Genomic DNA, 27,944 nt, shown 5'->3' with positions numbered 1-27,944 from the left:
TGTGCCATTAAATTGATTAGCAGTCAAATGGAAACTTCAGCTGCTTAGGTGATGATTTAATTGTGAAGACTGTTAATACTGTGCCTATTAGCACAAGCTTACTATTCTATGAAACTCAAAGTCATAAGATTATTGACAGGCACTACAGTAGCAAACAACATTGGTGGAAATTAGTATCTAATTCTGATACTTAATGGTTTGACTTATGTGCAAATTTAATAACTACTTATCAGTAGTTATGCAATAATACAGTGAATTTTCCCAAATAAATATATATTACCTAAATGAATCTTGCCTATCAGTTCATTTATGTATGTATTTGCCTTGTTCAAAGATGTAACAAAGCAAATAAAAATAGAGGAAAAATATACTTATAATAGGATAAATTACAACTGTTATGGCATTAGAAGAGAGTTTGGGTCACAAAATAATACCTTGAAGTCCAAAACATTGGATGGAGGTGGGCCTCTCTGACTGCGTACATAGAAAAGGAAATGAAAAAGGCTGTGATTTATAATAACCATTAAATAACAAAAATCACTTGTAGAAAAGTACAACTATTGCAGTTACATAGAGAAATGTCTCTTGCTGTACGCACTATAATAAATAGTACCTTCAACAGCCCTTGTACAGAAAACACAGCAACAGGTTTCTTAGTACTGATTCCTTCAACACAAGCTATTTTTTTGCAATCACAAATTTGTTAAAAAACAATTTGTTAAAAGCAATTCTATATAGATCTGTTTTATTCATTTTATTGATATTCTGGCTTAATCTAAGGATTGATTTATAGTATCTAGAGATATAAAAATTAAAATTTGCAGGCAATCTATTTTTTTGTGGAGACTTTGGTAAGTATTGATTAGATACAGCAAATCAGTATCTATCCAACCTTTGGGTAAGGCTGAATACTATAACTGGCTAAATAATCAGACATACATGGAAATTGCAGGTGCCACAAGAGGGTGAGACTTTAAGAAATCATTTGGATTGGCTCAAAGTTCTGTACTATACAACTTTAGGTTTTTAAATACACAGTAAGCCTCAAGATCACCTCTGGAGAATTTTAAAAGGACAGTTTCATCCCCTACCTCTGTAGTTCTCTGTTTAGTAGGTCTGGGGTGAGTGAGGTAAGAGCAACTTTATTTAAATAAAAAAGTCGCATAAGTAATTCTGGTTATCAGTGAAGTTAGAACTACTGCCATAGAGAATGCTGCATTAATTTCAGATAGAAAAAAATTTAAAGTTAATATAACCAAATATACCTTAGCTGTAAAACTCTTTTATTCTGAAATGTACACCTAGCCAATTGAATAAGGTGATTTAACATATGAATTTCTTATTAGTAAACTAATTAAAAGTTTTGGTACATCCACTGGCATCTAACTATGTTTTTGAATATGTATCCTAAGATAACTGTTTATTCTCACTATTGTCTGATTACATTTCCATATAGACTAAAAATATTTCTTTAATCATTCTATCTAGAAAACTCTTTTTTTGTATTTTTAGTCCTCAAGAAGTTATAAAGGCCTCTGAAAATTATCTTAGGCCTTTAGGGGTGCTTTCAGTTGTAGGCTTTCAAGTGGTAATACGAAAAATGATATCTCACATACATTTTTTACTGGTCTGCAGTAGCCCCAAATTGTTATGAACAGAATCTTAAATATGTGGTAAACCTGTGTTTAAAGTAGAAAACCAAGCCCATATACGTAAGTGTATGCCTAAATCTAGCATTAGTATTTATTACAACAGAAATCTCAAGTAAATGTCTCACGTTTACTTTTCATTGTTTTTATAGGCATTGCTTCTATGACAGTGCCAGTGTACATTGCGGAGGTCTCACCACCCAATTTAAGAGGCCGATTAGTCACCATTAATACCCTCTTCATCACAGGAGGGCAGTTCTTTGCAAGTGTTGTTGATGGAGCCTTCAGTTATCTCCAGAAGGATGGATGGAGGTTTGTAAATACTTTTTACATTTAATTTTTCAAATCTTGATTTGGGGAAAGGGGAGAAAAATTGAGAAATCATAGTCAAAATATAACTGTGTGTTTTGAATCATAACTAATTTATAAGTAGGTGGCATTTAGCAAAACTGAAAGTGGACAAGAAGCTGATATTTATTTTGATGATAGACAAAGAACCTACCATTAAGAATTGATATTTACCGGGCTTTTTTAGCATTTAGGTGACATTTCTCACACAGTGTGCAATCTTTTGCAATATTTGTTTAAAAATGAATGCAGTGATAAATATGTATGGAATTTGTGAATTCTACAATGATTGACAAGCTGTTTATGAACTACAGATATAACTAATATCCTTTTTGCAATCTGGAAGCTACATTTTGATCTGAAAGAAACCTAGTGTTTAAAGATAAAAATTTACCTCTATAAAAAGATACACGTCAGTTTAAAATATACAAATTATTCCTTGATATTTGGCTTATTTTGAATCAATAAATGACAAAAGTGGTTTTAAAACTGCTTTAAAATAAATACAAACTAAATATTAAAACAAAATCTTATGTTAAAGCTTAAAAGATATTATGGGCTCTGGATTTTGATATCTTTATAGTACTCATGTAACTGTTCCAGAGAAATTGTATTAAAAGGCAGTAGAGGTTATACAATATTGCCTATCTTGTTTTCTTGCCTCTACTTAATAGAACATATCTTTATTCAGTATTTACTTCTCTGTAGGTACTGGGGAATAGAATATTCAACAAGATAAACTCAAACCCTTGCTTGCTTGGCTTTTACAGTGTTGATGTTAATCCTCAACAGTAGGAAAAAAGGGTGTAGGCCGCGTGTGGTGGTTCATGCCTGTAATATCAGCACTTTAGGAGGCCAAGGTAGGCGGATCACTTGAGGTCAGGAGTTTGAGACCAGCCTGGCCAACATGGTGAAACCCGGTCTGTACTAAAAATACAAAAATTAGCCAGATGTGGTGGCACACACCTGTAATCCCAGCTACTTGGGAGGCTGAGGCAGGAGAATCGCTTGAACCCAGAAGACGGAGGTTGCAGTGAGCCTAGATTACACCACTGCACTCCAGCCTGGACAACAGAGCGAGACTCCATCTCCAAAAAAAGGGTGTAATGTGATGTGGACCCAGGGAATTAAACCTCTGTGTAAGAAGCACGATAAACCTTGTGGCTTAGGATGAGCCATTAAAGACCTAAACGGGCGAAGTTTTAATTAAAAGTCATGTGAGAAAACTCTTTGAAGCTAATGAGGGCCTACATTTGTAAGGACCATTAAGAGGAGGACACAGTTTTTAAAACGGTTGTTGTGTCTGCAGATGTTGCTAAACTGAAGCAGGAAATTTCTTTTTTCTTGTTTTTTTCCTGCTCAGCAGATGAAGACAAAGAGGAAAGATGGTAACTGTTTTCAGCATAACCTGGTATTTTAAGTTTTTCTTGTAAATACAATGGAAGTCAGTCTTTCAGCTTACATGTCTTTCAGAAGTTCTAAATCATCAATTTATATTTTGTTAAAAATTTTTATTAATGTAACTAATATAGATATATTCAAATGCATGGCATGTATAGTTGCATAAATCACATTTTTCACTTAGGCATAACAATTATGAAATTTTTCTCAGTCCTGGTTAGGAAAGAGAAAGATCACCCAGTGGTGACAATACATTTATTAATGTGGTGTGCCTATGTAAAAGTGGAGGTGTTGGGACAAGCCTGAAACCCCTTTCCAGAGGCCAGGAGGCATCATAGGCAGACCTGGATTAAAATCTGTTTTTTACCATTCATTAGCTAAGCACCTCGAACAAGTCATTTAGGCCCTCTGAGCTTCACTTTTCTATAAAGTAGAACCAGAAATACTTACAAAATTATTGTGGGCTCCAAATTACTTGTTATATGTAAAGTGTTTAGCCTAGTGCTTGGCACATGGCAGATAATAAATGAAGAATCACACTATTAGTTGCTGTTCTGATGAATTGAGTAAAGGATGGGTGCTACTATTGATGTTGTAAGAGAGGCTGAAAGAAAATCAACATTCTGTGGTATCTGTTTTCTTTATTGGCAAGAATGATGCTTCAAGATGGTAGGACAGAAGACTGGAGATAAAAAGATTTAAAGTGTATTGCTGCTGTGGGAAGCATGAGAAGGAAAAGACTAGGGACAACACATGATTTCCAAGTAACCATGGAATCCCAGCTGAAGCTGGAGACACATATTTGCACTAAAGCCAATTAGCATGCTCGTGTTTATTTTTCCGGCAATATTGGATTGCCTAGGGGTGAAAAAATAAGAGTATGGGAAAACTAACTGGTTGATATATAGACCAGGGTATTAACAACCAGATTGTTTTGAAGTCAATTTATTGTTTGCATGAATACACATTTAATTATGTATACATGCAAACATGTTTCCCTTTTTTTAGGTGAATTTTCTCTGTTACGTCTTCTGTTATCTAGTATCTTTATCAGTATATTTATCTCATCTGACTCCTGGGCTAATAGGAATGTGTTTATAAGCAAATAAAGATTGAAGTGCTACCTTAGCATTAACTTTAGACTCTGGAATTGTCAACAAAGATAACTTATTCATAATTATAACAATAGATAACTCATCACTTTTATAGCAATATGTTTCAAAATCTTAAGGAAAAATCTTAAGGAAAATGTGGGTCTAAATATATCATGTAAAATTTCTTTTTCATGCTCATATTTTTATATATCTTCATGTTAGATGTCCTCAGTCTTCAAAGAATTTGAATTTTTTAATTTGTTTTATTTCCCTTTTTGACTTTTATTGCTTCTGAAACTCTACCTCAAGTTTCTAATGTTTAATTTTATACTATAATAACCAGTGTCCCGAATTTACTGGTCTTGCATTGTAGTGATGAACAGTTAGCATCTGGTAGCAAATACTATTTGATCCTAACCAAAATCTTGACAGGTTAGTGGAATTGGTATTATTCTCATTTTGCAGATTAAAAACTTGATGCTCAGAGAAGTTAAATATTAGCCTGAGATCACATGGCTATTACTTGGCCTTGGCAGAGATTAGATTCAAGTCTTCTTATTCAAAAGCTAACTCGTTTCTTCCTCATGGTTCTGCTTTTAAGCATTTATAATTCTTGATTATTTTAAGCATTGATTGAATGCTTAAATATTGATTATTCAGGCATTGATATCATTATTGATAATTATTGATAATTTCAAGCCATAATTATTGATAATTTTTACAGTAGTGATTGGATTAAGACAGATGGAAGATGAAATCTATTGACAGAAAAGCATTTGTATTTTGATGTTGTTGAAACATTATAGTTCACCTTTTATGCCAGATGGGTCAAAGTTTCTGTTCTCTTATTGTTTGATTATCATAGAAATAAATTGTTTTCTATTGAACAACTGGAAGTTTACTTTTTCTAGAAAAAAGAATTGCTAGTAGCAGATTCAATGTTCTATTTTTCTGGCACTTCAGTGTCATAGTACATTCTGTACTGGGAAGGACACCATCTGGCTTCATGAAGAAAGAAGAAATAAAATTTTGAAAATATTATTAAAGATTTGATTTTTTAAATGAAAACAACTTTATTGCGATGTAATTCACGCACCATTCAACTCTTCCATTTACATTGTACAATTATTTGGTTTTTAGTGTATTCACAGAGCTATGCAACCATCGCTATAATCAAATTTAGAATATTTTCATCACCCTAAAAAGAAACCTTGCATTCCTTAACCATCACTCCCTAAGCCCCCAAACTGTCCCACATTTAGGCAACCATTAATCTACTTTGTGTTTCCATAGGTTTATGTATTCTGTATATTTCATATATGAATATGTGGTTCTTTATGACTGGCTTCTTTCACTTAGCAAATTTTCAAGGTTCATCTAAGTTGTAGTATGTGTCAGTACTTCATTTCTTTTTATAGCAAATAATAATGTGGATATACCACATTTTGTTTATTCATCAGTTGATAGGTATTGTTAACATTTTGGGGCTATACAAATAATGATGCTAGGAACATTTGTGTACAAATTTTAGGATAGACGTAGGCATTTACTTCTCTTGCATATACACCTAGCAGTGGAATTGCTAGGTCATATGATAACTGTATTTAGCTTTTTGAGGGCTGGCCAGACTGCTTCCAAAGTGGCTGTGTTATTTTACATTCCCACAAGCAAAGTATGAGGGTTTCAATTTTTCCATGTCCTAGTAAACACTTGTTATTTGTCTTTTTTGATGACAGCCATCCTAGTGGGTGTGAAGTGGCATCTCATTGTGGTTTTGATTTGCATTTCTGTAATGAGTAATCATGAGGATAACTTGTTTTTTTCCTAATATATTGTAGTGTTGATAAAGATGGCAGAGATGTTTCAATAGTTAATGATAAAGTTCTATTGCTGTTTGCCCTTTTCTTTGCACATATATATAGTTTTTTTATTTTTATTTTTGTTTTTAGTAGAGATGAGGTTTCACCATGTTGGCCAGGCTGGTCTCAAACTCCTGACCTCAAGTGATCTACCTGCCTCAGTTTCCCAAAGTGCTGGGATTACAGGTGTGAGTCACCATACCTGTCTTCTTTGCTAATATTTTTAAATCTTACTTCATGAACATAGTGAAATTTACTCACTATACTTCAAGCAAACAAAAATGGCCTTTTCGAAAATTGTTTAGTTAAATCCTGGCTCATCAGTAAATATATAGTAAGTGAACTTAGCCATCAAAATGATCTGTCTAGAAAACTTATCTGGCCATGCCACTAGTAAAATGTTTCAAGACTGTCTATTTCCTACAGGAAAAAAAAAATTCTTTATCATGGCTTGTAGTACCCAATCCATGCATGCTTTTAAAGATTTTTCTCACTAGTGTTATCCCTTACTCCGCTTTATGTAATACCCAGGCTTATAAACCATCCACATCTTGCTTTGTCATGTTTCTAGGTTTTCTTTTTTTTTTTTTTTCCTCCTTAGGGTCTTTTTGCCTATAGTGTCTCCCTAGCCTATCCAGGGATTCTTGTCCACCTCCTGTTCATCCTGTAAATCTCTGCTCAAGAATCACGGAAACTCTGTTCCTTTGTCTTTTCATAATACTTTCTACAAAGCTCCACTTTTATAATCACTATATTATTTTGAGCTACTTGCTTATTTTTCTATCGTCTCTTATTCATTTTGGAACTCCTAAATGTCACTGACCTTTTACTCATTTTTAGATCTAGGAAGGGCCCAGAACATAGTAAATATTCAGTAAATGTTTATTGAACTGAGCTGAAATTGACTGGGCTCTAGGGAAGGGACTCTTAATCAGTGTAAAAAGATACTGATTATAAACCAAAATACCAAGGTATTAATTTATACAGAGGGATATATATATACTTCATAGATAGCTGAAAATTAAATGATTAATTATATGTGTTTTTGAGGATAAAAATAAGAGAAAGAAGATTAGTTTCTGAGCCTATGAAAATTTATCTCCTTCAAAAGAATATACCTCCCTAGGATCCTGGAAACTTTCATTATTTTCCGTTTGATAATGCTGATTTTCAAATGAGTGTTTCTGTGTTTACAAGTATATGGTCATCATGTGATTTGTATTAATAGGCATAGGTATATATACAGAGAGGCTAAATTTTTCTGTTTTATGCTGATTTTTACTCATCTTATTCCTAGATTTACTTTAAAAAAAAAAAACCACAGGCTTATCTTATTCCACCTCACTAAACTACGTACAACCATTTGTTAAATGTCTGGTTGTACTAGTCATTTTCATGTTTCATCATTTAATTGATGTGATATAGGTATTGAATGAGAAATACAAAATATTAGCCTGGGAACCTCTCTAGGAGAGATTTTCCTGAGTATCCTGAGGCTGACTCATGCACAGTGTGAGACATGCTAAGTTTTGAAGAATTGATGGGACTCAGGTGGACACAGGTGGATATGGGAGGCAGAGTGTAGACCAGGAGGGAGTAGGATCAGGGAGGATTGAGGCTACAGTGATGATGTACATGAGAGGCTGAAGCCAGATTCCAATGGTCCATGAATTCAAGTCCAACTTCTGTCTACAAGCAAAGGGAATTTATTATTTTTTTAGCAGAGTATGCCATGATAGGAGTCAGAGATCACTATGGCAGTGATGCCCAGAACTAACTGGGGCTCTCGCCTCTTGGGTAGATTTAGGAAACCTATTTATGAGGCTGCTGCCAAGGTACAGCTGTGAGGTTATACTTTTGGAGTCATCAGTTGGTGTGGAAATGATTCAGTCATTCATTCAAAAAGAGTTTCTTGACACTTTCTGCATACCAGTCTTGTATGTAATACTAGAGATGGAAAGATGGATAAGAAGTGCTTCTGTCCTGAAGCCTCTAATGGCCTAATATAGGAGAGAGACTTTTTTTTCAGTCTGTTAAGTAAATGATGGATATAGTGTTATAGGAACTCCCAAGAGGAGTAAATAACTTAGCCTCACAACAGAAAGATATTTGAGCTTTTTGAATGAAATAATTCCAGGTACAGTGAGGGAGAGGGAAATTCTAGGTGAAATGTAATCTTCGAAGGCCCTGTCATCTGAAAGAGCCAGTCAGGTTTGGACAAGAGTGAGAAGTTAGAGCAGCTAGGAGGAGGGCTATGATGTTCTTCTGGGAGTTTGGGGGTGAAGCAGGAAGGCCGGCCTTTGGTGGGTGTGGATGGAACTTGAAATCCTTTGCTCTTACTTTCATAACACATCAGATTTGGGTTTGTTTATTGAAAGCCTCAAAATATTTTTTTAAATCAGTATTAATTTTAGATGGATGAATTGATGAGCCTCTGTCCCCTATATTATTAGCTCACACCTGTAATCCCAGCACTTTGGGAGGCCAAGGCAGGTGAATCATAAAGTCAGGAGTTCAAGACTAGCCTGGCCAAGATGGTGAAACCCTGTCTCTACTAAAAAAATACAAAAATTAGCCGGGTGTGGTGGTGGGCACCTGTAATCCCAGTTACTCAGGAGGCTGAGACAGAGAATTGCTTGAACCCAGGAGACGGAGGTTGCAGTGAGCCGAGATTGCGCCACTGCACTCTAGGCTGGGTGACAGAGCGAGACTCCATCTCAAATAATAATAATAATAATTATTATTTAATTATTTAACATTTAAATAATATATATAATTTATAAAAACATTTAAATAATAAATATAATAACAATAATTATTATTATTTTAAAATCCATGTCAATAAGATGCTTCTCAGAATGATTTTTAAATGGGGATGTTATTTCTAAACAAATTTATGCTGGAGAATGTGTTCTTATAATTTCATGCTAATAGATCAGTGGTACTTGGCTCTATATGAAATGTAGAATATGAGTCAATCACTATCTTACAAATATAAGTATGCAGTGGCCATTTTAAGAATGATAGATTTAGATGACACATGTATTAATTTGTGGCAAACAGTCTGATTACAAGTAAATACCTGCCGGGTGCCATGACTCAAAGCCTGTAATCCCGGAACTTTGGGAGGCTAAGGCGGGTGGATCACCTGAGGTCAGGAGTTTGAGACCGCCCTGGCTAACATGGTGAAACCCCATGTCTACCAAAAAAATACAAAAATTAGCTGGGTGTAGTGGCACATGCCTGTAATCTCAGCTACTCAGGAGGCTGAGGTGGGAGAATCTTGAACCCCAGAGGCAGAGGTTGCAGTGAGCCAAGATCGTGCCATTGCACTCCAACCTGGGTGACAGTGTGAGACCCTTTGTCAAAACAACTCCCGAAAGTAAATACCTTAGTGCTGAAGATAGAAATACGACTGTTTATTATGAAGATATTACAGTGTGATACGAAAAATAGGTTTAAAATTTGCTTTCACAGCATATGAATTAATTTATCTAAGCTCTAATATTCTAACCTAGCTGGTGTTCCAGCAGTCATACAATGTTGTTTACAGGATCAAATGAGTTAGTAGCGGTGAACATACTTACAAACTCTTCACTGCTATTAGGTATTGTTTGCTGTTATCTTCAGAATGTTTTAGGTTAAGTCTCTATATTCGGCATTTAAACTGGCAATAAAAATTGCTCTCACCTTCAGTTATCTGATTTTTTTCCAGGAAAATGTAAACATGGTTTGGTAATGACAGAGCAGTTTGTGTAAGTCTAATTCCCCTGAAGACGACCATTATAAACATGGGCAGAATGTATGTATGTATGGAGCAATGGAGGATATTTAAGATACTGAAAATACTCTTTATTATACTTTAATGGTAGATACATGCCATTATACATTTGTCCAAACCCATGAACTATACAGCACCAAGAGTGAAACCTAATGTAAACTTTGGACTATAGGTGATAATGATGTGCTAATGTGGGCTCATCTCTTGCAACAAATGTCCCACTTTGGTGGAAGATGTTGATAATCAGGGAGGCTATGCATATGTGGGCAGGAAGTGTATGGGATATCTCTGTACCTTCCTCTCAATTTTATGATAATAGCAAAAAAGTTGGAGGCAGTAAATGGAGTTATATATTTGTGAAATGGTGCAGCAGTATCTCTAGTGAAAGATACATGTTTTTATCTGTAGAACAATGACTAGAATATATTACAAAAAGAAACACATAAGCCATATGAGCATGAAAATGGAATACTTAAAATATTTGGATAAGCTAAATAAATGCAATAAATTAAGAACACAGGAATGAATAAGAGATGGCACAAATAGCAAATAGCAAAATGGTATACCTAAAACACATTTATGGTAATAATTACATTAAATGTAAAAATTATTGTGTACTAAAAATGTGACACAGTTCTACATTGTCTAAAGAGACACACTTTAATGCTATTAGATTCAAAGTGAAAGGTTGGGAAAAGATATAGTACACAAAAGTAAGTATAGGAAGGCTGGTGCGGCTATATTAATAGTCACACAAAGTAGACTTCTGGAGAGACAGTATTAGCAGAGATAAAGAAGGACATTTTCTAATGACAAAAGAGCCAAGTGATCAGAAATGATAATGATACAAAATGTGTAGTTTATCTAATAAGATAGCTTCAAAATACATGAAGCAAAAATTGTCAGCTGGCAGTTAGCCAACAGTGTGAATGCACTTAATTCTGTAGAGCTGTATACTTAAAAATGGATAAAATGGTAATTTTATTTATATTTTACCACAATAAAAAAATAGGCAAATCAGGCTTATATTTGCAGAATTTTTAACTCTTTTTTTTTTAAACAATGATAGAACATCTAGATATAACATAGGTTATAAAAAAGCAGTCCAGTACTATTAAATACCTTGTCAAAATTGACATTTGTAGACTGCTGCATCCAACAATTGCACTATACATATTATTTTCCTTTCCTTTCCTTTTCCTTTCTTTTCTTTTCTTTCTTTACTTTTTTTTTCTGTTCTTTTTTTTTTTTTTTTTTTTTTTTTGAGACAGGGTCTTGCTCTGTCACCCAGACTGGAGTGCAGTGGCATGAACATGGCTCACTGTAGCCTCGACCTCCTGGGCTCAAGCGACCCTCCCACCTCAGCCTCCTCAATAGCTAGGACTGGAAGCAAATGCCACCATGCCCATTAATTTTTTTTTTTTTTTTTTTGTAGAGACAGGGTTTTGCCATGTCTTTAAACTCCTGGGCTCAAATGATCCACCCACCTTGGCCTGGGATTACAGGTGTGAGCTACCACACCTGGCCTTACATATTATTTTTCAAGTTTACATTAGACAGTCTCCAGAATTCATCATATCCTGGGGTATAAAATAAATGTTAATAATTTATTAAATAAATGAATGAAGTATATGTCCCCTGACCATAGCAGAATTAAATTAGAAACAACAACAAGATAGCCAGAAAAAGCTGCAAATATTTGTAAATTAAAGTAGCATGTTCTAAATAATTCATGGGTCTAAGGGGAAATCAGAAGGAAAATTGGAAAATAGCTTTGAATGGAAAGAAAATACAATATATTAAAATTTGTGAAATGCAGCTACAGCAGTGCTTAGATGAAAATATGTAGCTTAGGGGGGCAGAGCAAGATGGCCGAATAGGAACAGCTCCAGTCTCCAACTCCCAGCGTGAGCGACACAGAAGACAGGTGATTTCTGCATTTTCAACTGAGGTACTGGGTTCATCTCACTAGGGAGTGCGGGACAATCGGTGCTGGTCAGCTGCTGCAGCACGACCAGTGAGAGCTGAAGCAGGGCGAGGCATCGCCTCACCTGGGAAGCTCAAGAGGGAAGGGAATCCCTTTTCCTAGCCAGGGGAACTGAGACACACAACACCTGGAAAATCGGGTAACTCCCAGCCCAATACTGGGCTTTACCAAGGATCTTAGCAAATGGGCACACCAGGAGATTATATCCCACACCTGGCCAGGAGGGTCACACGCCCACAGAGCCTCCCTCATTGCTAGCACAGCAGTCTCCGATCTAACGGCAAGGCAGCAGCGAGGCTGGAGGAGGGGCGCCCGCCATTGCTGAGGCTTAAGTAGGTAAACAAAGCCGCTGGGAAGCTCGAACTGGGTGGAGCTCACAGCAGCTCAAGGAGGCCTGCCTGTCTCTGTAGACTCCACCTCTGGGGACAGGGCACAGCTAAACAACAACAACAACAACAACAAAAAGCAGCTGAAACCTCTGCAGACGCAAACGACTCTGTCTGACAGCTTTGAAGAGAGCAGTGGATCTCCCAACACGGAGGTTGAGATCTGAGAACAGACAGACTGCGTGCTCAAGTGGGTCCCTGACCCCTGAGTAGCCTAACTGGGAGACATCCCCCACTAGGGGCAGACTGACACCCCACACCTCACACGATGGAGTACACCCCTGAGAGGAAGCTTCCAAAGCAGGAATCAGACAGGTACACTCACTGTTCAGCAATATTCTATCTTCTGCAGCCTCTGCTGCTGATACCCAGGCAAACAGGGTCTGGAGTGGACCTCAAGCAATCTCCAACAGACCTACAGCTGAGGGTCCTGACTGTTAGAAGGAAAACTAACAAACAGGAAGCACACCCACACCAAAACCCCATCAGTACGTCACCATCATCAAAGACCAGAGGCAGATAAAACCACAAAGATGGGGAAAAAGCAGGGCAGAAAAGCTAGAAATTAAAAAAATAAGAGCACATCTCCCTGTGCAAAGGAATGCAGCTCGTCGCCAGCAACGGATCAAAGCTGGACGGGGAATGACTTTGACGAGATGAGAGAAGAAGGCTCCAGTCCATCAAACTTCTCAGAGCTAAAGGAGGAATGACATACCCAGCGGAAAGAAACTAAAAATCTTGAAAAAAAAGTGGAAGAATTGATAACTAGAATAATTAATTCAGAGAAGGCCATAAACGAACTGACAGAGATGAAAACCATGACACAAGAAATACGTGACAAATGCACAAGCTTCAGTAACTGACTCGATCAACTGGAAGAGTATCAGCGATTGAGGATCAAATGAATGAAATGAATCGAGAAGAGAAATCTAAAGAAAAAAGAAGAAAAAGAAATGAACAAAGCCTGCAAGAAGTATGGGATTATGTAAAAAGACCAAATCTACATCTGATTGGGGTGCCTGAAAGTGAGGGGTAAAATGGAACCAAGTTGGAAAACACTCTTCAGGATATCATCCAGGAGAACTTCCCCAACCTAGTAGGACAGGCCAACATTCAAATTCAGGAAATACAGAGAACGCCACAAAGATACTCCTTGAGAAGAGCAACTCCAAGACACATAATTGCCAGATTCACCAAAGTTGAAATGAAGGAAAAAATGTTAAGGGTAGCCAGAGAGAAAGGTCGTGTTACCCACAAAGGGAAGCCCATCAGACTAACAGCAGATCTCTTAGCAGAAACTCTACAAGCCAGAAGAGAGTGGGGGCCAATATTCAACATTCTTAAAGAAAAGAATTTTCAACCCAGAATTTCATATCCAGCCAAACTAAGTTTCATTAGTGAAGGAGAAATAAAATCCTTAACAGATAAGCAAATGCTTAGAGATTTTGTCACCACCAGGCCTGCCTTACAAGAGACCCTGAAGGAAGCACTAAACATGGAAAGGAACAACCAGTACCAGCCATTGCAAAAACATGCCAAAATGTAAAGACCATCGAGGCTAGGAAGAAACTGCATCAACTAACGAGCAAAATAACCAGTTAATGTCATAATGGCAGGATCAAGTTCACACATAACAATATTAACCTTAAATGTAAATGGACTAAATGCTCCAATTAAAAGACACAGACTGGCAAATTGGATAAAGAATCAAGACCCATCAGTTTGCTGTATTTAGGAGACCCATCTCACATGCAGAGACATACATAGGCTCAAAATAAAGGGATGGAGGAAGATCTACCAAGCAAATGGAGAACAAAAAAAAAAGCAGGGGTTGCAATCCTAGTCTCTGGTAAAACAGATTTTAAACCATCAAAGATCAAAAGAGACAAAGAAGGCCATTACATAATGGTAAAGGGATCAATTCAACAGGAAGAGCTAACTATCCTCAATATATATGCACCCAATACAGGAGCACCCAGATTCATAAACCAAGTCCTTAGAGACTTACAAAGAGACTTAGACTCTCATACAATAATAATGGGAGACTTCAACACCCCACTGTCAACATTAGACAGATCAACGAGACAGAAAGTTAACAAGGATATCCAGGAATTGAACTCATCTCTGCAGCAAGCAGACCTAATAGACATCTACAGAACTCTCCACCCCAAATCAACAGAATATACATTCTTCTCAGCACCACATCGCACTTATCCCAAAATTGACCACATAATTGGAAGTAAAGCACTCCTCAGCAAATGTACAAGAACAGAAATTATAACAAACTGTCTCTCAGACCAGAGTGCAATCAAACTAGAACTCAGGACTAAGAAACTCAATCAAAACCGCTCAACTACATGGAAACTGAATAACCTGCTCCTGAATGACTACTGGGTACATAACGAAATGAAGGCAGAAATAAAGATGTTCTTTGAAATCAATGAGAACAAAGATACAACATACCAGAATCTCTGGGACACATTTAAAGCAGTGTGGAGAGGGAAATTTATAGCACTAAATGCCCACAAGAGAAAGCTGGAAAGATCTAAAATTGACACTCTAACATCACAATTAAATGAACTAGAGAAGCAAGAGCAAACACATTCAAAAGCTAGCAGAAGGCAAGAATTAACTAAGATCAGAGCAGAACTGAAGGAGATAGAGACACAAAAAACCCTCCAAAAAATCAGTGAATCCACGAGTTGGTTTTTTGAAAAGATCAACAAAATTGATAGACTGCTAGCAACATTAATAAAGAAGAAAAGAGAGAAGAATCAAATAGATGCAAAAAAAAATGGTAAAAGGGATATCACCACCGACCCCACAGAAATACAAGCTACCATCAGAGAATACTATAAACACCTCTACGCAAATCAACTAGAAAATCTAGAAGAAATGGATAATTTCCTGGACACTTACACTCTCCCAAGACTAAACCAGGAAGAAGCTGAATTCCTGAATAGACCAATAGCAGGCTCTGAAATTGAGGCAATAATTAATAGCCTACCAACCAAAAAAAGTCCAGGACCAGATGGATTCACAGCTGAATTCTACCAGAGGTACAAGGAGGAGCTGGTACCATTCCTTCTGAAACTATTCCAATCAATAGAAAAAGAGAGACTCCTCCGTAACTCATTTTATGAGGCCAACATCATCCTGATACCAAAGACTGGCAGAGACACAACAGAAAAAGAGAATTTTAGACCAATATCCCTGATGAACATCGATGCAAAAATCCTCAATAAAATACTGGCAAACCGGATCCAGCAGCACATCAAAAAGCTTATCCACCATGATCAAGCGGGATTCATCCCTGGGATGCAAGGCTGGTTCAATATACGCAAATTAATAAACGAAATCCAGCATATAAACAGAACCGAAGACAAAAACCACATGATTATCTCAATACATGCAGAAAAGGCCTTTGAGAAAATTCAACAGCCCTTCATTCTAAAAACGCTCAATAAATTTGGTATTGATGGAGCGTATCTCAAAATAATAAGAGCTATTTATGACAAACCCACAGCCAATATCATACTGAATGGGCAAAAACTGGAAAAATTCCCTTTGAAAACTGGCACAAAGTAGTGATGCCCTCTCTCACCACTCCTATTCAATATAGTGTTAGAAGTTCTGACTAGGGCAGTCAGGCAAGAGAAAGAAATAAAGGGTATTCAGTTAGGAAAAGAAGAAGTCAAATTGTACGTGTTTGCAGATGACATGATTGTATATTTAGAAAACCCCATTGTCTCAGCCCAAAATCTCCTTAAGCTGATAAGAAACTTCAGCAAAGTCTCAGGATATAAAATAAATGTGCAAAAATCACAAGCATTCTTATACACCAGTAACAGACAAACAGAGAGCCAAATCATGAATGAACTTCCATTCACAAAAGAGAATAAAAGAGAGAATGAAATACGCTTCAAAGAGAATGAAATACCTAGGAATCCAACTTGCAAGGGATGTAAAGGACCTCTTCAAGGAGAACTACAAACCACTGCTCAGTGAAATCAAAGAGGACACAAACAAATGGAAGAACATACCATGCTCATGGATAGGAAGAATCAATATGGTGAAAATGGCCATACTGCCCAAGGTAATTTATAGATTCAATGCCATCCCCATCAAGCTACCAATGAGTTTTTTCACAGAATTGGAAAAAACTGCTTTAAAGTTCATATGGAACCAAAAAAGAGCCCGCATCTCCAAGACAATCCTAAGTCAAAAGAACAAAGCTGGAGGCATCATGCTACCTGACTTCAAACTATACTACAAGGCTACAGTAACCAAAACAGCATGGGACTGGTACCAAAACAGAGATATAGACCAATGGAACAGAACAGAGTCCTCAGAAATAATACCACACATCTACAGCCGTCTGATCTTTGACAAACCTGAGAGAAACAAGAAATGGGGAAAGTATTCCCTATTTAATAAATAGTGCTGAGAAAATTGGCTAGCCATAAGTAGAAAGCTGAAACTGGATCTTTTCCTTACTCCTTATACGAAAATTAATTCAAGATGGATTAGAGACTTAAATGTTAGACCGAATACCATAAAAACCCTAGAAGAAAACCTAGGTAATACCATTCAGGACATACGCATGGGCAAGGACTTCATGTCTAAAACACCAAAAGCAATGGCAACCAAAGCCAAAATTGACAAATGGGATCTAATTAAACTAAAGAGCTTCTGCACAGCAAAAGAAACTACCATCAGAGTGAACAGGCAACCTACAGAATGGGAGAAAATGTTTGCAATCTACTCATCTGACAAAGGGCTAATATCCAGAACCTACAAAGAACTCAAACAAATTTACAAGAAAAAAACAACCCCATCAAAAAGTGGGCAAAGGATATGAACAGACATTCCTCAAAAGAAGACATTCATACAGCCAACAGACACATGAAAAAATGCTCATCATCACTGGCCATCAGAGAAATGCAAATCAAAACCACAATGAGATACCATCTCACACCAGTTAGAATGGTGATCATTCAAAAGTCAGGAAACAACAGGTGCTAGAGGATGTGGAGAAATAGGAATACTTCTACACTGTTGGTGGGATTGTAAACTAGTTCAACCATTATGGAAAACAGTATGGCGATTCCTCAAGGATCTAGAACTAGAAGTACCATATGACCCAGCCATCCCATTACTGGGTATATACCCAAAGGATTATAAATCATGCTGCTGTAAAGACACATGCACATGTATGTTTATTGCGGCACTATTCACCATAGCAAAGACTTGGAATCAACCCAAATGTCCATCAGTGACAGATTGGATTAAGAAAATGTGGCTCATATACACTATGGAATACTATGCAGCCATAAAAAAGGGTGAGTTTGTATCCTTTGTAGGGACATGGATGCAGCTGGAAACCATCATTCTCAGCAAACTATTGCAAGAACAGAAAACCAAACACCACATGTTCTCACTCATAGGTGGGAACTGAACAATGAGATCACTTGGACTCGGGAAGGGGAACATCACACACGGGGGCCTATCATGGGGACGGGGGAGAGGGGAAGGATTGCACTGGGAGTTATACCTGTTGTAAATGACGAGTTGATGGGTGCTGACAAGTTGATGGGTGCAGCACACCAACATGGCACAAGTATACATATGTAACAAACCTGCACGTTATGCACATGTACCCTAGAACTTAAAGTATAATAATAATAATAATAATAATAATAATAAAAAATATGAAAAAAAAGAAAATACATAGCTTAAAAATGATTACAGTAGAGAAGAGGAAAGGTTTAAAGTCAGTGATCTAAGTTTCTTGTTAAGAAGCTAGAAAAATAAGAGCTAATTAAAACCAAACAAAACAAAGAATGAAACAATAAACAGCAGAAGTCCATGTAACAGTTAGTTCTTTGAAAAGATTAATAAAATTGATAAACTGGCTATGATTGATTAAACTGATTACGAAGAAACAGATAAAATACAAATTATCAATATTAGGAATAAAAGAGGGCATGTCATTTTATGGATATTATGAGGATAATGAAGGAATACTGTGAACAACTTTGTGCCAATAAATTTACCAACTTTGATGGGATGGTCATTTGCTTGACAATCACAACTTACCAAAAATGGACATAAAATGGAAAATTTGAGTATCCCTGTATTTAGTAAAGAAGCTAAATCATGATTAATAAGTTACTTGCAAAGCAAGTTCCAGGCCCATATAGAATTTTTTTTTTTCTTTTTTTGAGACCGGGTCTCACTCACTCTGGCACTTAGGTGGCTGCAGTGCAGTGGCATGATCACTGCTCACTACAGCATCGACCTCCTAGGCTCATGGGATCCTCCCACCTCAACCTCCTGAGTAGCTGGGACCACAGACACATGCAATCACACCTAGCAAATCTTTGTATTTTTTGTAGAGTTGAGGTTTCATCTTGTTGCCTGGGCTGGTTTTGAAATCCTGAGCTTAAGCAATCCTCCCACCACAGCTTCCCAGATTGCTGAGATTATAGGTGTGGGCCACTGCACCCAGCCCCTGGTGAATGCTATAAAATACTTAAGGAAGAAATAGCTTCAATTTTAAACAAAAACTTTAAGAAAATTAAGGTAGAATGAACACTTCCCATTAAGGTTTTTGAAGCCAGCATAATTCTAATACTAGGGCCTGAGTTGTTACAAGAAAAGTAAATTTGAGTCCAATTTCATGAACACAGACCAAAAAGTATCCTTAACAACAAAAAATTAGTAAAACTGAACCAAGCAGTATGAAAAGGGGAATAAATCATGACCCAGGAAGGTTGATTGGTTTAGCGTATGGAAAAATAATCCATGCAAGTTACCATATTGAAATTATTCAATGGAGGCAAACCTGTATGATCATCTCAGTATATGCAGAGAAAATATTTGAGAGAATAACATTCATTTATGATGAAACCTTTCAGCAAACCAGAATAGCAAATGACATCCACACAAAAAAAATTGCAGCCAACTTTATTCTCAGCGGTGAAAAAATGATGCTTTCCCTTATGACTGTTTGCTAGGCAAAGATATCCACTACCATCACTTACATTCATTCAACCAGAAGAGTTGATTCTAAAATTTTTATGGAAAATCAGAGGACCTAAAATTGCTAAACTATCTCGAAGAACAAAGTTGGAGGATTCACTGTCTAATTTCAAGACTTATTATAACACTAAAGTAATCAACACCGTCTGGTAACAGTAGATAAATGAATCAGTGGCATTGAAGGAACAACCATATGAATGAATTTTAAAAATATTGTGCTGATTAAAGGAAGCTAGACACAAAACAGTACATTCCTCATGATTCCATATGAAGTTCATCAATGTGCTATGGGGACAGAAGTTTGATCAGTGGTAGTCAATGGGGATTGACTGGAACAGGGGTATAAGAGAACTTCCTCGAATTATGGAAATATTCTCTTGATTGAGATAATGTTTACAAGGGTGTGCATATTTTCTTAAAATTCAGAATGGTTACACCTTGGATCTCTGCATTTTCTTGTACATAAATTTTACCTAAAAAATAAATTAATTTCAGCCTTGTGGTGGATTTCTCTTATATATTCTGCCTTGGCCAGCGAATAATGTAAATGTTTCTGCCGGAATGTTTTTCTAATAGCTTCTGTTGGAATAACTGCTCTCCTTACTCCTCCTACACTGGGCCTAAACCCCTATCATGGCAGTTAAAGAATCCTATTTTGTTTGATGATTACTGGAGTATAGGTTACTTGAAGCAAGGGATGTCTGTTGATCATTGCTGTTTCTCTATAATCTCTAGCTCAAAGCTTTTCATGGATTCTCAGGGTTTGAGAGAAAAAAAGGATGTGTGTATATTTAAGAAGTGTGTACATTATTTTCAGCAATAGTACTGTGGATTTTGTGTAGGTCTTAACGTATTTTACCATACAGTTTAAAACTACCTACTATTAGTGCAAAATGCCACATTCATTGATTTCAGCAGTATCACATTCTGTCAGAATATATTTTGCTTCTTCCACTATAATCATGACATTTTAAATAACCCTGGCCAAGCCACTTATATGCTGATATTAATTTACTTGGTGGCGTCTTCCCTTAAGCTATGCAGACAGAGTTAATATTTTGTTATGTTTACTTACCTGGTAATGATGGTTGGTTTGTTTGCAGTTTACACAGAATCTTTCTTTAGGTAACACAGGAGTTGATCATTTGTGGATCATATATTACCTGCATTTAACGTGAAAGATTCCAGCTGTGCACATTGAAATTTTTGTTATGTACCTTCAGCTGTGGTCTTATGTTTATTCTGTAGCTGCCATCTGATTATCAAGTGTATCAGTCATCAGGGTGCATATTTTACACGGTCCTTGGTGGCAGAGGAAAAGTAACTTTCCAGCCTGGGATCTCAATGTGGCAATGTTTTCTTTTCTGCTAAAATAGACTTGTGAAGCATGAACTAAAATTTAAAAATATGTTACCAAGTAAGTTGCTGTAACATAACTGTAGCAACTGGCTAAATTCAGTGTTATCTGTTTGCATCTAAAACTTTTGCATTAAGTAGAAACATATTACATAAATCGTAACTTACGTTTGGTGACCATGTTATCATGTCAATATCTAGTTATTGATCAATAACGATGGCCGGGCGCGGTGGCTCACGCCTGTAATCCCAGCACTTTGGGAGGCCGAGGCGGGCGGATCACAAGGTCAGGAGATCGAGACCATGGTGAAACCCCGTCTCTACTAAAAAAATAGAAAAAAATTAGCCGGGCGCAGTGGTGGGCGCCTGTAGTCCCAGCTACTCGGGAGGCTGAGGTAGGAGAATGGCGTGAACCCGGGAGGCGGAGCTTGCAGTGAGCCGAGATTGCGCCACTGCACTCCAGCCTGGGCGACAGAGCGAGACTCCGTCTCAAAAAAAAAAAAAAAAAAAATAACGATGACCATTTCTTTTGTAAATCCATGGATAGAGATCTTTTAGTAAACACATCACTCATGTGATTATTCCTTCAGTATATGGAAAATTCAAAATTCGTCGGAACATTGAACAATGTAGTTGGATAGCTTTGGATGTAGGGCTAAGGGCACAGTGTTCTTGGATGAGGTTGAAGGGGTTTAAGTTATACTTTTTTAAGGGGAAAATGTTTCACTGTCCTGTTTATCATTGGGAAGTTCCAGCTGGGGGTGGATGCCATCCCTGGGTAAGTTTATTCATGGTGTTCAGTGATTAGCTTTAGTACTTGGCATTTAACATACATTCAGGAGATGTTTCCTGGGTAAATAACTGAGTAGCAGCTCAGAGAAATCACAAGGCTTAGCTTTCCAAGCAAACACAATACATCTTCATTAGGTAGTGTTTTCAAAGAATCTACTGATTCTAATTGCTAACCTTTTTTATTTTCGGTTAACTATTGCAGGAAAAAAAGATTTTGAGTTTATTTTATAGTTATTTGTGAAAGGATGCCAACTTGAAGCTATAGAATTTTAAAGAATAAATCATCTTAATATTTATAATTTTCCTCTGAGCTATTCAGAATGGGCTAACATGGACACGATTTGTTAATCAATAGCAAAAGTGCAAGCTAGAAGACAGAGTGGAAATAAAACTCAATTGGAATTACAGATACAATTTTTTCATTTCATTTTTTTTTTTTAAAGTTTAAGACAGCATTGGATGTTGTTAGAGAATTTGCTAAAAAGCCTCACTGTACTCAGGATGACATTCAGAGATTGTCAGTGAGCCAATCTTAGTGTTTTAGAAAGTATCAAGATTATCTGTGACTAAAAGGTATGAGGTGGTTATTTTGCTTGGAACCATAGTTTTGACAATATGAAGTTGGGAAACCAGTAAGGAAGTGATAGTTGACCTGTACCTTAATGCTCTCATGGCCTGTTGGGAGGATAATTGGCTAAATGAGTATGGTGTCTGAAAACCTTTCCTGTGCCTCTCAAAGTGAAAAGTGTCTTCTCTTAGTAGAATTCAGCTCCTCAAGGGCTATAAAAACAATTGCATGTTTTTAAAAAATATAATGTATTGTAATAAACTTCCCTTAAGTAGGATAGTTTTTCCATTACAGCTTGACTTCATATTAAAGCCACAGATCATATAGATCTTCCACTGTAAGGCACTGGCAACCTTTTCATGTCATTTGTGAATTTAAGGAGAAACAGGAACATAGGGGAGAAGGGAAAGAAACAGAACACAAAAGCAGGATACAATTGTTTACTCCTGTACAGTTTCTTCAGGAGGAGTGAGGCTTGGGGAAACCTTTGGGATGCAGAGATTGAAAAATAAAGAGAAAGCAACTTGCGATCTATCATATTCATCATAGAAAATATTTTCAAAGGATCAAATCCTTTAAAATCTTGCAAACGATTATTTTTGCTCCTAATGATTGGTTAAAATTACCCACCTTCTTGTTATCCAACTTTTTCCTGCATGAAAAGTTTTCTAGTGTATGTTAAAGAAACATTAAATAAAACCTTAGTTTGGCACAGTGTTCAAAATAAGCAGTACAAATTTACCCTTTACACATGAGGTATTTTAACTAGTCAGCTATTTTAACAGTAATGCTCTTAGGGAGTTCTGATTTAGTAAGGATAGGTGTTGAGAGAATCACAGGATATTCCATTTCCTACTAGCAGTTCTGTGCTATTTAAATCCAGCTTGCAGTTACCCAGCCCAGTGGGTGGTACTGTGTTGGGCACCTGTGCTGGGCACAATTAGGAGTGACAGCTCCCAGCCAGCCAGCTTTGCTTTTGCTTTGTTATTTCTGCAGTGTTTTACTGCATTTAACAGAGGTGAGGGAATAATACTTCCAAAGGGAACCTCTGAATTCTTTAAACATGAAGCTAAGGTAAATTAATGCACTTTTTTTTGTTTGTTCTACCAAATTAATTATCAAGTAAGTAATGAACATTAAATATAGCTTGACTTACAGTAAACATTTATTGTATGAGCCAGACTTCCTGGATTTTAACTGTAGTTCTGTTACATACTAACCATGTATCTTCTTTGTGCCTCATTTCTTTGTCTATAAAGTGGGGATAATAATGGCACTCGCCTCATAGGGTTGTTGTGAAATCATAGGAGTTAATGTTTCTAAACTGTTCTGAACAGTGCTTGGCACACAGTAACTGGTGCTACACTTTAGCTATTACTATTGCTATTAGTATTGTTGTTACTAAACAATTACATGTCTATGCTGAGATTGTGCATTCAACTAGATTTTCACATATTTGGAACATAATCATCACACCTCTGGACTGCTAAAGAGTAGATAACATGCTAACTCATGTTGTCAGTTCAGAGAGGAGGTCAATGATCACGAAGTGCAAAAGTCTGTGGCTTACGGAAGCAGATGTTAGAGGATTATTGTCTTGAGTTACATAGGTGAGAGCAGCAGGATTGCTTTAAAACAGGAATGAGAGCGACTGTGCAGTTCAGAGAAGGAGCTGTTTGGTTTGTTGTGAGGCCCCTAGCCATCTAATGGAAGAGACAGCAGACTTGCTCAGCTGAGCCATAGCAGGAGGTCTGGCCCCAGGAATGCAGGATCCATGATTCACACAGCTTCAGTCTCTGGAACTGAGAAGGCTTAACTTGAGGTGAAATTGGTGGGATTGTTCTTTATTGATAGCCGGCCTAACGTTGTCATTTGGAAGCGTTCCTCTCCCTTTAAACGGCCTGCTTTGGTAGGAAGGTGCTGGTACTGCTAGCTGTGCCAGAAAATAGTTCATTTCGTAACTGTAAGTTTAGAAAATTTTAAATCCTTAGATGAGTGATCATGATGGTAAAGAACATACTAAAGATTTTTAAAACTCATGAGAGCTTGGCATGTCTGCTCGACTGTGTGTTCGTCTGGCGCGCTTACTTGCCCGCAGAAGATAAATGGCTTTTGCCGTAAGGTGTGGACCTTGGGTGCTTGTTGTTCATGTTTACCCCGGGTTTTAAAAACATTTAGATCCTTGGTTCTCAGCCACAACTGCACGTTAGCACCACCTGGAGAGCTTTTAATAAAACAGAACTCCCTGGGCCTAGAGCCCAGATCAATTAATCAAAATCCCTGGGGGAGGGTGGGGCCTGGAAACTGGTGGGTTTCACCAGCCTCCTAGGTGATTCTAATGTGAAACCAGGTTTAGAGTACCTGACTTAATTTAGAATAATGAGATCTCTTGTATCAATAGGAGACTACTTGCTTTTCTGGGGGACTGCCTGCCCCAGTATATCACAATACTCTGTCATTCATCTAATTCCTGCTTTCCTTGGATTTAGAGGACTGGTAGTCCTACTACTGCCTTAGTTTAGTTTATAGAGATCCTTCTCTTTTTGTCTCATATTGAAATTTTTATAAGTACCACAGCAACACAGCCTCTTATTTATCTTTCCTGTTCTCCAGTCTGCACATCGTTAGAGGAATGTTTTTCTTAAGAAAGAAATTGGTTAGTTCTACCTGCTGAAAATTTAGTTGGGTGATACAGCCAAAACAAACACGTTACAATGATTTCACTTAATTCCCCCAGCAGTCTTATGAAATAGACACTATCACCTGTGTGTTAAAACGTTAAGTAACTTGGCCGAATGCAGTGGCGCATACCTGTAATCCCAGCACTTTGGGCGGGTGGATCACGAGATCAGGAGTTCGAGACCAGCCTGGCCAATATTTTGAAACCCCGTTTCTACTAAAAATACAAAAATTAGCCAGGCGTGGTGGCATGCACCTGCAGTCCCAGCTACTCAGGAGGCTGAGGTAGGAGAATTGCTTGAACCCAGGAGGCGGAGGTTGCAGTGAGTCGAGACTGCGCCACTACACCCCAGGCTGGGAGACAGAGTGAGACTCCATCTCAATAAATAAATAAATAAAATGGTAAGTAACTTGACCAGGTTCTCGTGGTTTGTATGCCCAGAGCTGAAGTGACACCTACATCTGTTCCTGTGTCCTCTGTCATATAAGCTCTGATCTTGTGTACTGCATTTCTTCAAAGCCATGAAAATTATTCATATCAAAATATTTTCATCATGAAAGTTAATTAAAACAAAATAAGCTTTCCATTTTACTTTTAGAAGTATTAGGATACAAATGTATAAAACATTTTTTTCTTGACTCATCTCTGGAAAGAAGCTTTAGTATTCTTAAAGATTGGCAGCAGGGTACAAATTCCTTTTCCCCATGTTAGTGTAGGCCAACAAAATTGTACATTTCAGATCCAGACTCTTGCACAGATTTCAAAAGGTGGGAAGGCCTATTCTGTCTTCTGTAGCTCACTTAAGAAACATAGGCTGATATATGTCTGTATTTTCCTTTTCTTTTTGTCTTCTCTTTTCTCTTCTCTTCCTTTCTCTTTTTCCTGTTTTAAAAAAAACTTGTAAAAATACTGCATCCTGGGATTTAATAGCAAGTAGCAGAGTGCAAAATATTATGTGAGCATCTTGGACCTGAAAATGATTCAATTTCTGCATTCATTTCAGTGCTTTTTGAAGCATTATCTGCCACTTTTCTATCTTAATAGAAAGATAGGTGTAGATAAATGAAACATAAAGGCTTAGGACTTTTAAAATTTATTTCCTAATCCAGTGTATTTAGGATCTGCCTTAAAAAATCACTTTTAAATAATTATCAATATAGTATAAACATTTCTTTGACACAGCTCAGATGGAATTTTTATTGATTTACAGCAATAAAACACACATTTAAATAACAGATTAAATTATACAAGTTAATATCTTAAGGAGAAGAGGCCAGCAGTACATATTTTTGTGAGCTGATCTCTGTAGGTCTCATCCGAGGACTAGAAGAGAAGGTCCAGTTATGTCTATAATAATGAATGGTTTGGTTGGAAGGAATTACTGTGCAAGTAAATTTGCAGAGCTAAATGACCCAGAAGAGTTGTCTCCTAAGATATTCTCATGTAAATCCAAAGCACAGTTATTTTCTGGTTACTTAATGTAGAAAGTTTAGATATACAGGTGCTTATGTATTATTTCATAAAATATGTATTCAGTGCCTACTGTGTGCAAGATGACTAGATGCTATGCTGAATACAAAGTTAAATAATATTAAGCAATTGATTGGGATAGGTAAATAATGTATTATTATACAAGATACAGAGACATAAATTAAGGCTAAAAAACTGTGCGCTCTGTGGATGAGCAGAGGCAGGAGTGACTAAATATTGGTGTAATTATCACAATCCATGGCCTGAAGCATAAAACACCTCTAATAAGATTTAACACTGCAGGCCAACTGATTCATTTAGTCATTCATTCATAAATAGTTTATTTACTTTCCAAATCCTGGTTAATTTTTCTGTTTCCATGTGTAGTTTTAGTTTTTGTAGTTTGTAGTAGAAGGTATTCTTACTACCCATGTAATGATATTTTTTCTTCTACTGGTTTTTTAATTAAAATGAAATTGCATGGAAAATAGCAGACTTATTTTGTGAAATTTATCTCTGGAACCTTTAAGACTACTATACTTTTAGTTTAGCACAGCTTAAAAGGTAGAATAGCTTTGAAAAAATATATTGAGCCAGGTGACTTCCATGACTTATGCGTATCAGTGTGGTTTGTTTTGAAGTAGAATTGGCCTGCTGAGCTCTGTTGTTAGGAATCTACCCTGGAACGTACCTAGAGAAGTTGGATTAACAGAAAACATCCCAGTATCCTAGATGCATGGAGTTTCCACTTGAAAGACAGCTTAAAGTTTATCTAATTCAACCCCTTTGGTTCAAAAAGATGGTGGCTTTAGAGATGTTAGGAAATCAGTCTGGTGATTATAATTTGGAGAGGTCTTTGATGTTGATAAACTCATTACTATTTTTGTTATTTCTTGGATGGAGTTAAAATGATATTGTTATTTGCTATTTAGAATTTTGCCAACCATTAAGAATAGATATTTAAAGAGATAACAGATAACTTACAACAATATGAGCAGATTTTTATATTTGTCATCATTTTTATTAGGATTATTGGTTTCTGACTCCATCTTTTTTTTTCCTGTGGGCGCCCATTCCTCAGTTGATGATGATGAACATGATGCTTGATGGCAAAATGAAATAGGAAAATTGTAAAAACAAAATTATAACTAATGATTCACAAGTCAGAAGTAACTATAAAGAAACACATTTGGGCACTTATTTTAATGAAAAGTGTGCCTTTTAAGCAGATATCAGAAAGTTTTATCATAGCCCCATTTTATATTGTAAAATACAAAATTACCTATGTTAACCTTACATAGGAATGGTGATTATGATGTTTTGCTTAATATGTTTGGTTTAGAATGTGTATACGTAATTATTGTAACTTTTGCTCATTCTTTTTCAATGTAATTTGTGGGAAAGATAGAGAAATAATTAGATTTTTATCATTTTTAAATTTTCAGTACAGCACAAAAATATCCTTTTTTCCTAGTGACAGACAGACACACAAACACACAAATAATTCTGGCTAACTTTGCATTAAATAT

The 27,944-nt window shown here is 36.7% G+C and overlaps 1 protein-coding gene across 1 annotated transcript in view; it reads left to right on the top strand.

Moving 5' to 3' along the window:
• Positions 1 to 27,944, top strand: part of SLC2A13 (solute carrier family 2 member 13) — a 383,993-nt gene that overhangs the window by 59,394 nt on the left and 296,655 nt on the right. Inside the window, exon 2 of the mRNA XM_008002866.3 lies at positions 1,802 to 1,961. Coding sequence (XP_008001057.1) covers positions 1,802 to 1,961 — 160 coding nt within the window. The remainder of the gene's footprint in view (positions 1 to 1,801; positions 1,962 to 27,944) is intronic.

Source organism: Chlorocebus sabaeus, chromosome 11 (genome assembly GCF_047675955.1).
Source record: "Chlorocebus sabaeus isolate Y175 chromosome 11, mChlSab1.0.hap1, whole genome shotgun sequence".
Lineage (NCBI taxonomy): Eukaryota > Metazoa > Chordata > Mammalia > Primates > Cercopithecidae > Chlorocebus > Chlorocebus sabaeus.
The sequence above is the reverse complement of the archived record's forward strand: the minus strand, read 5'-3'. Positions and strand labels throughout refer to the sequence as shown.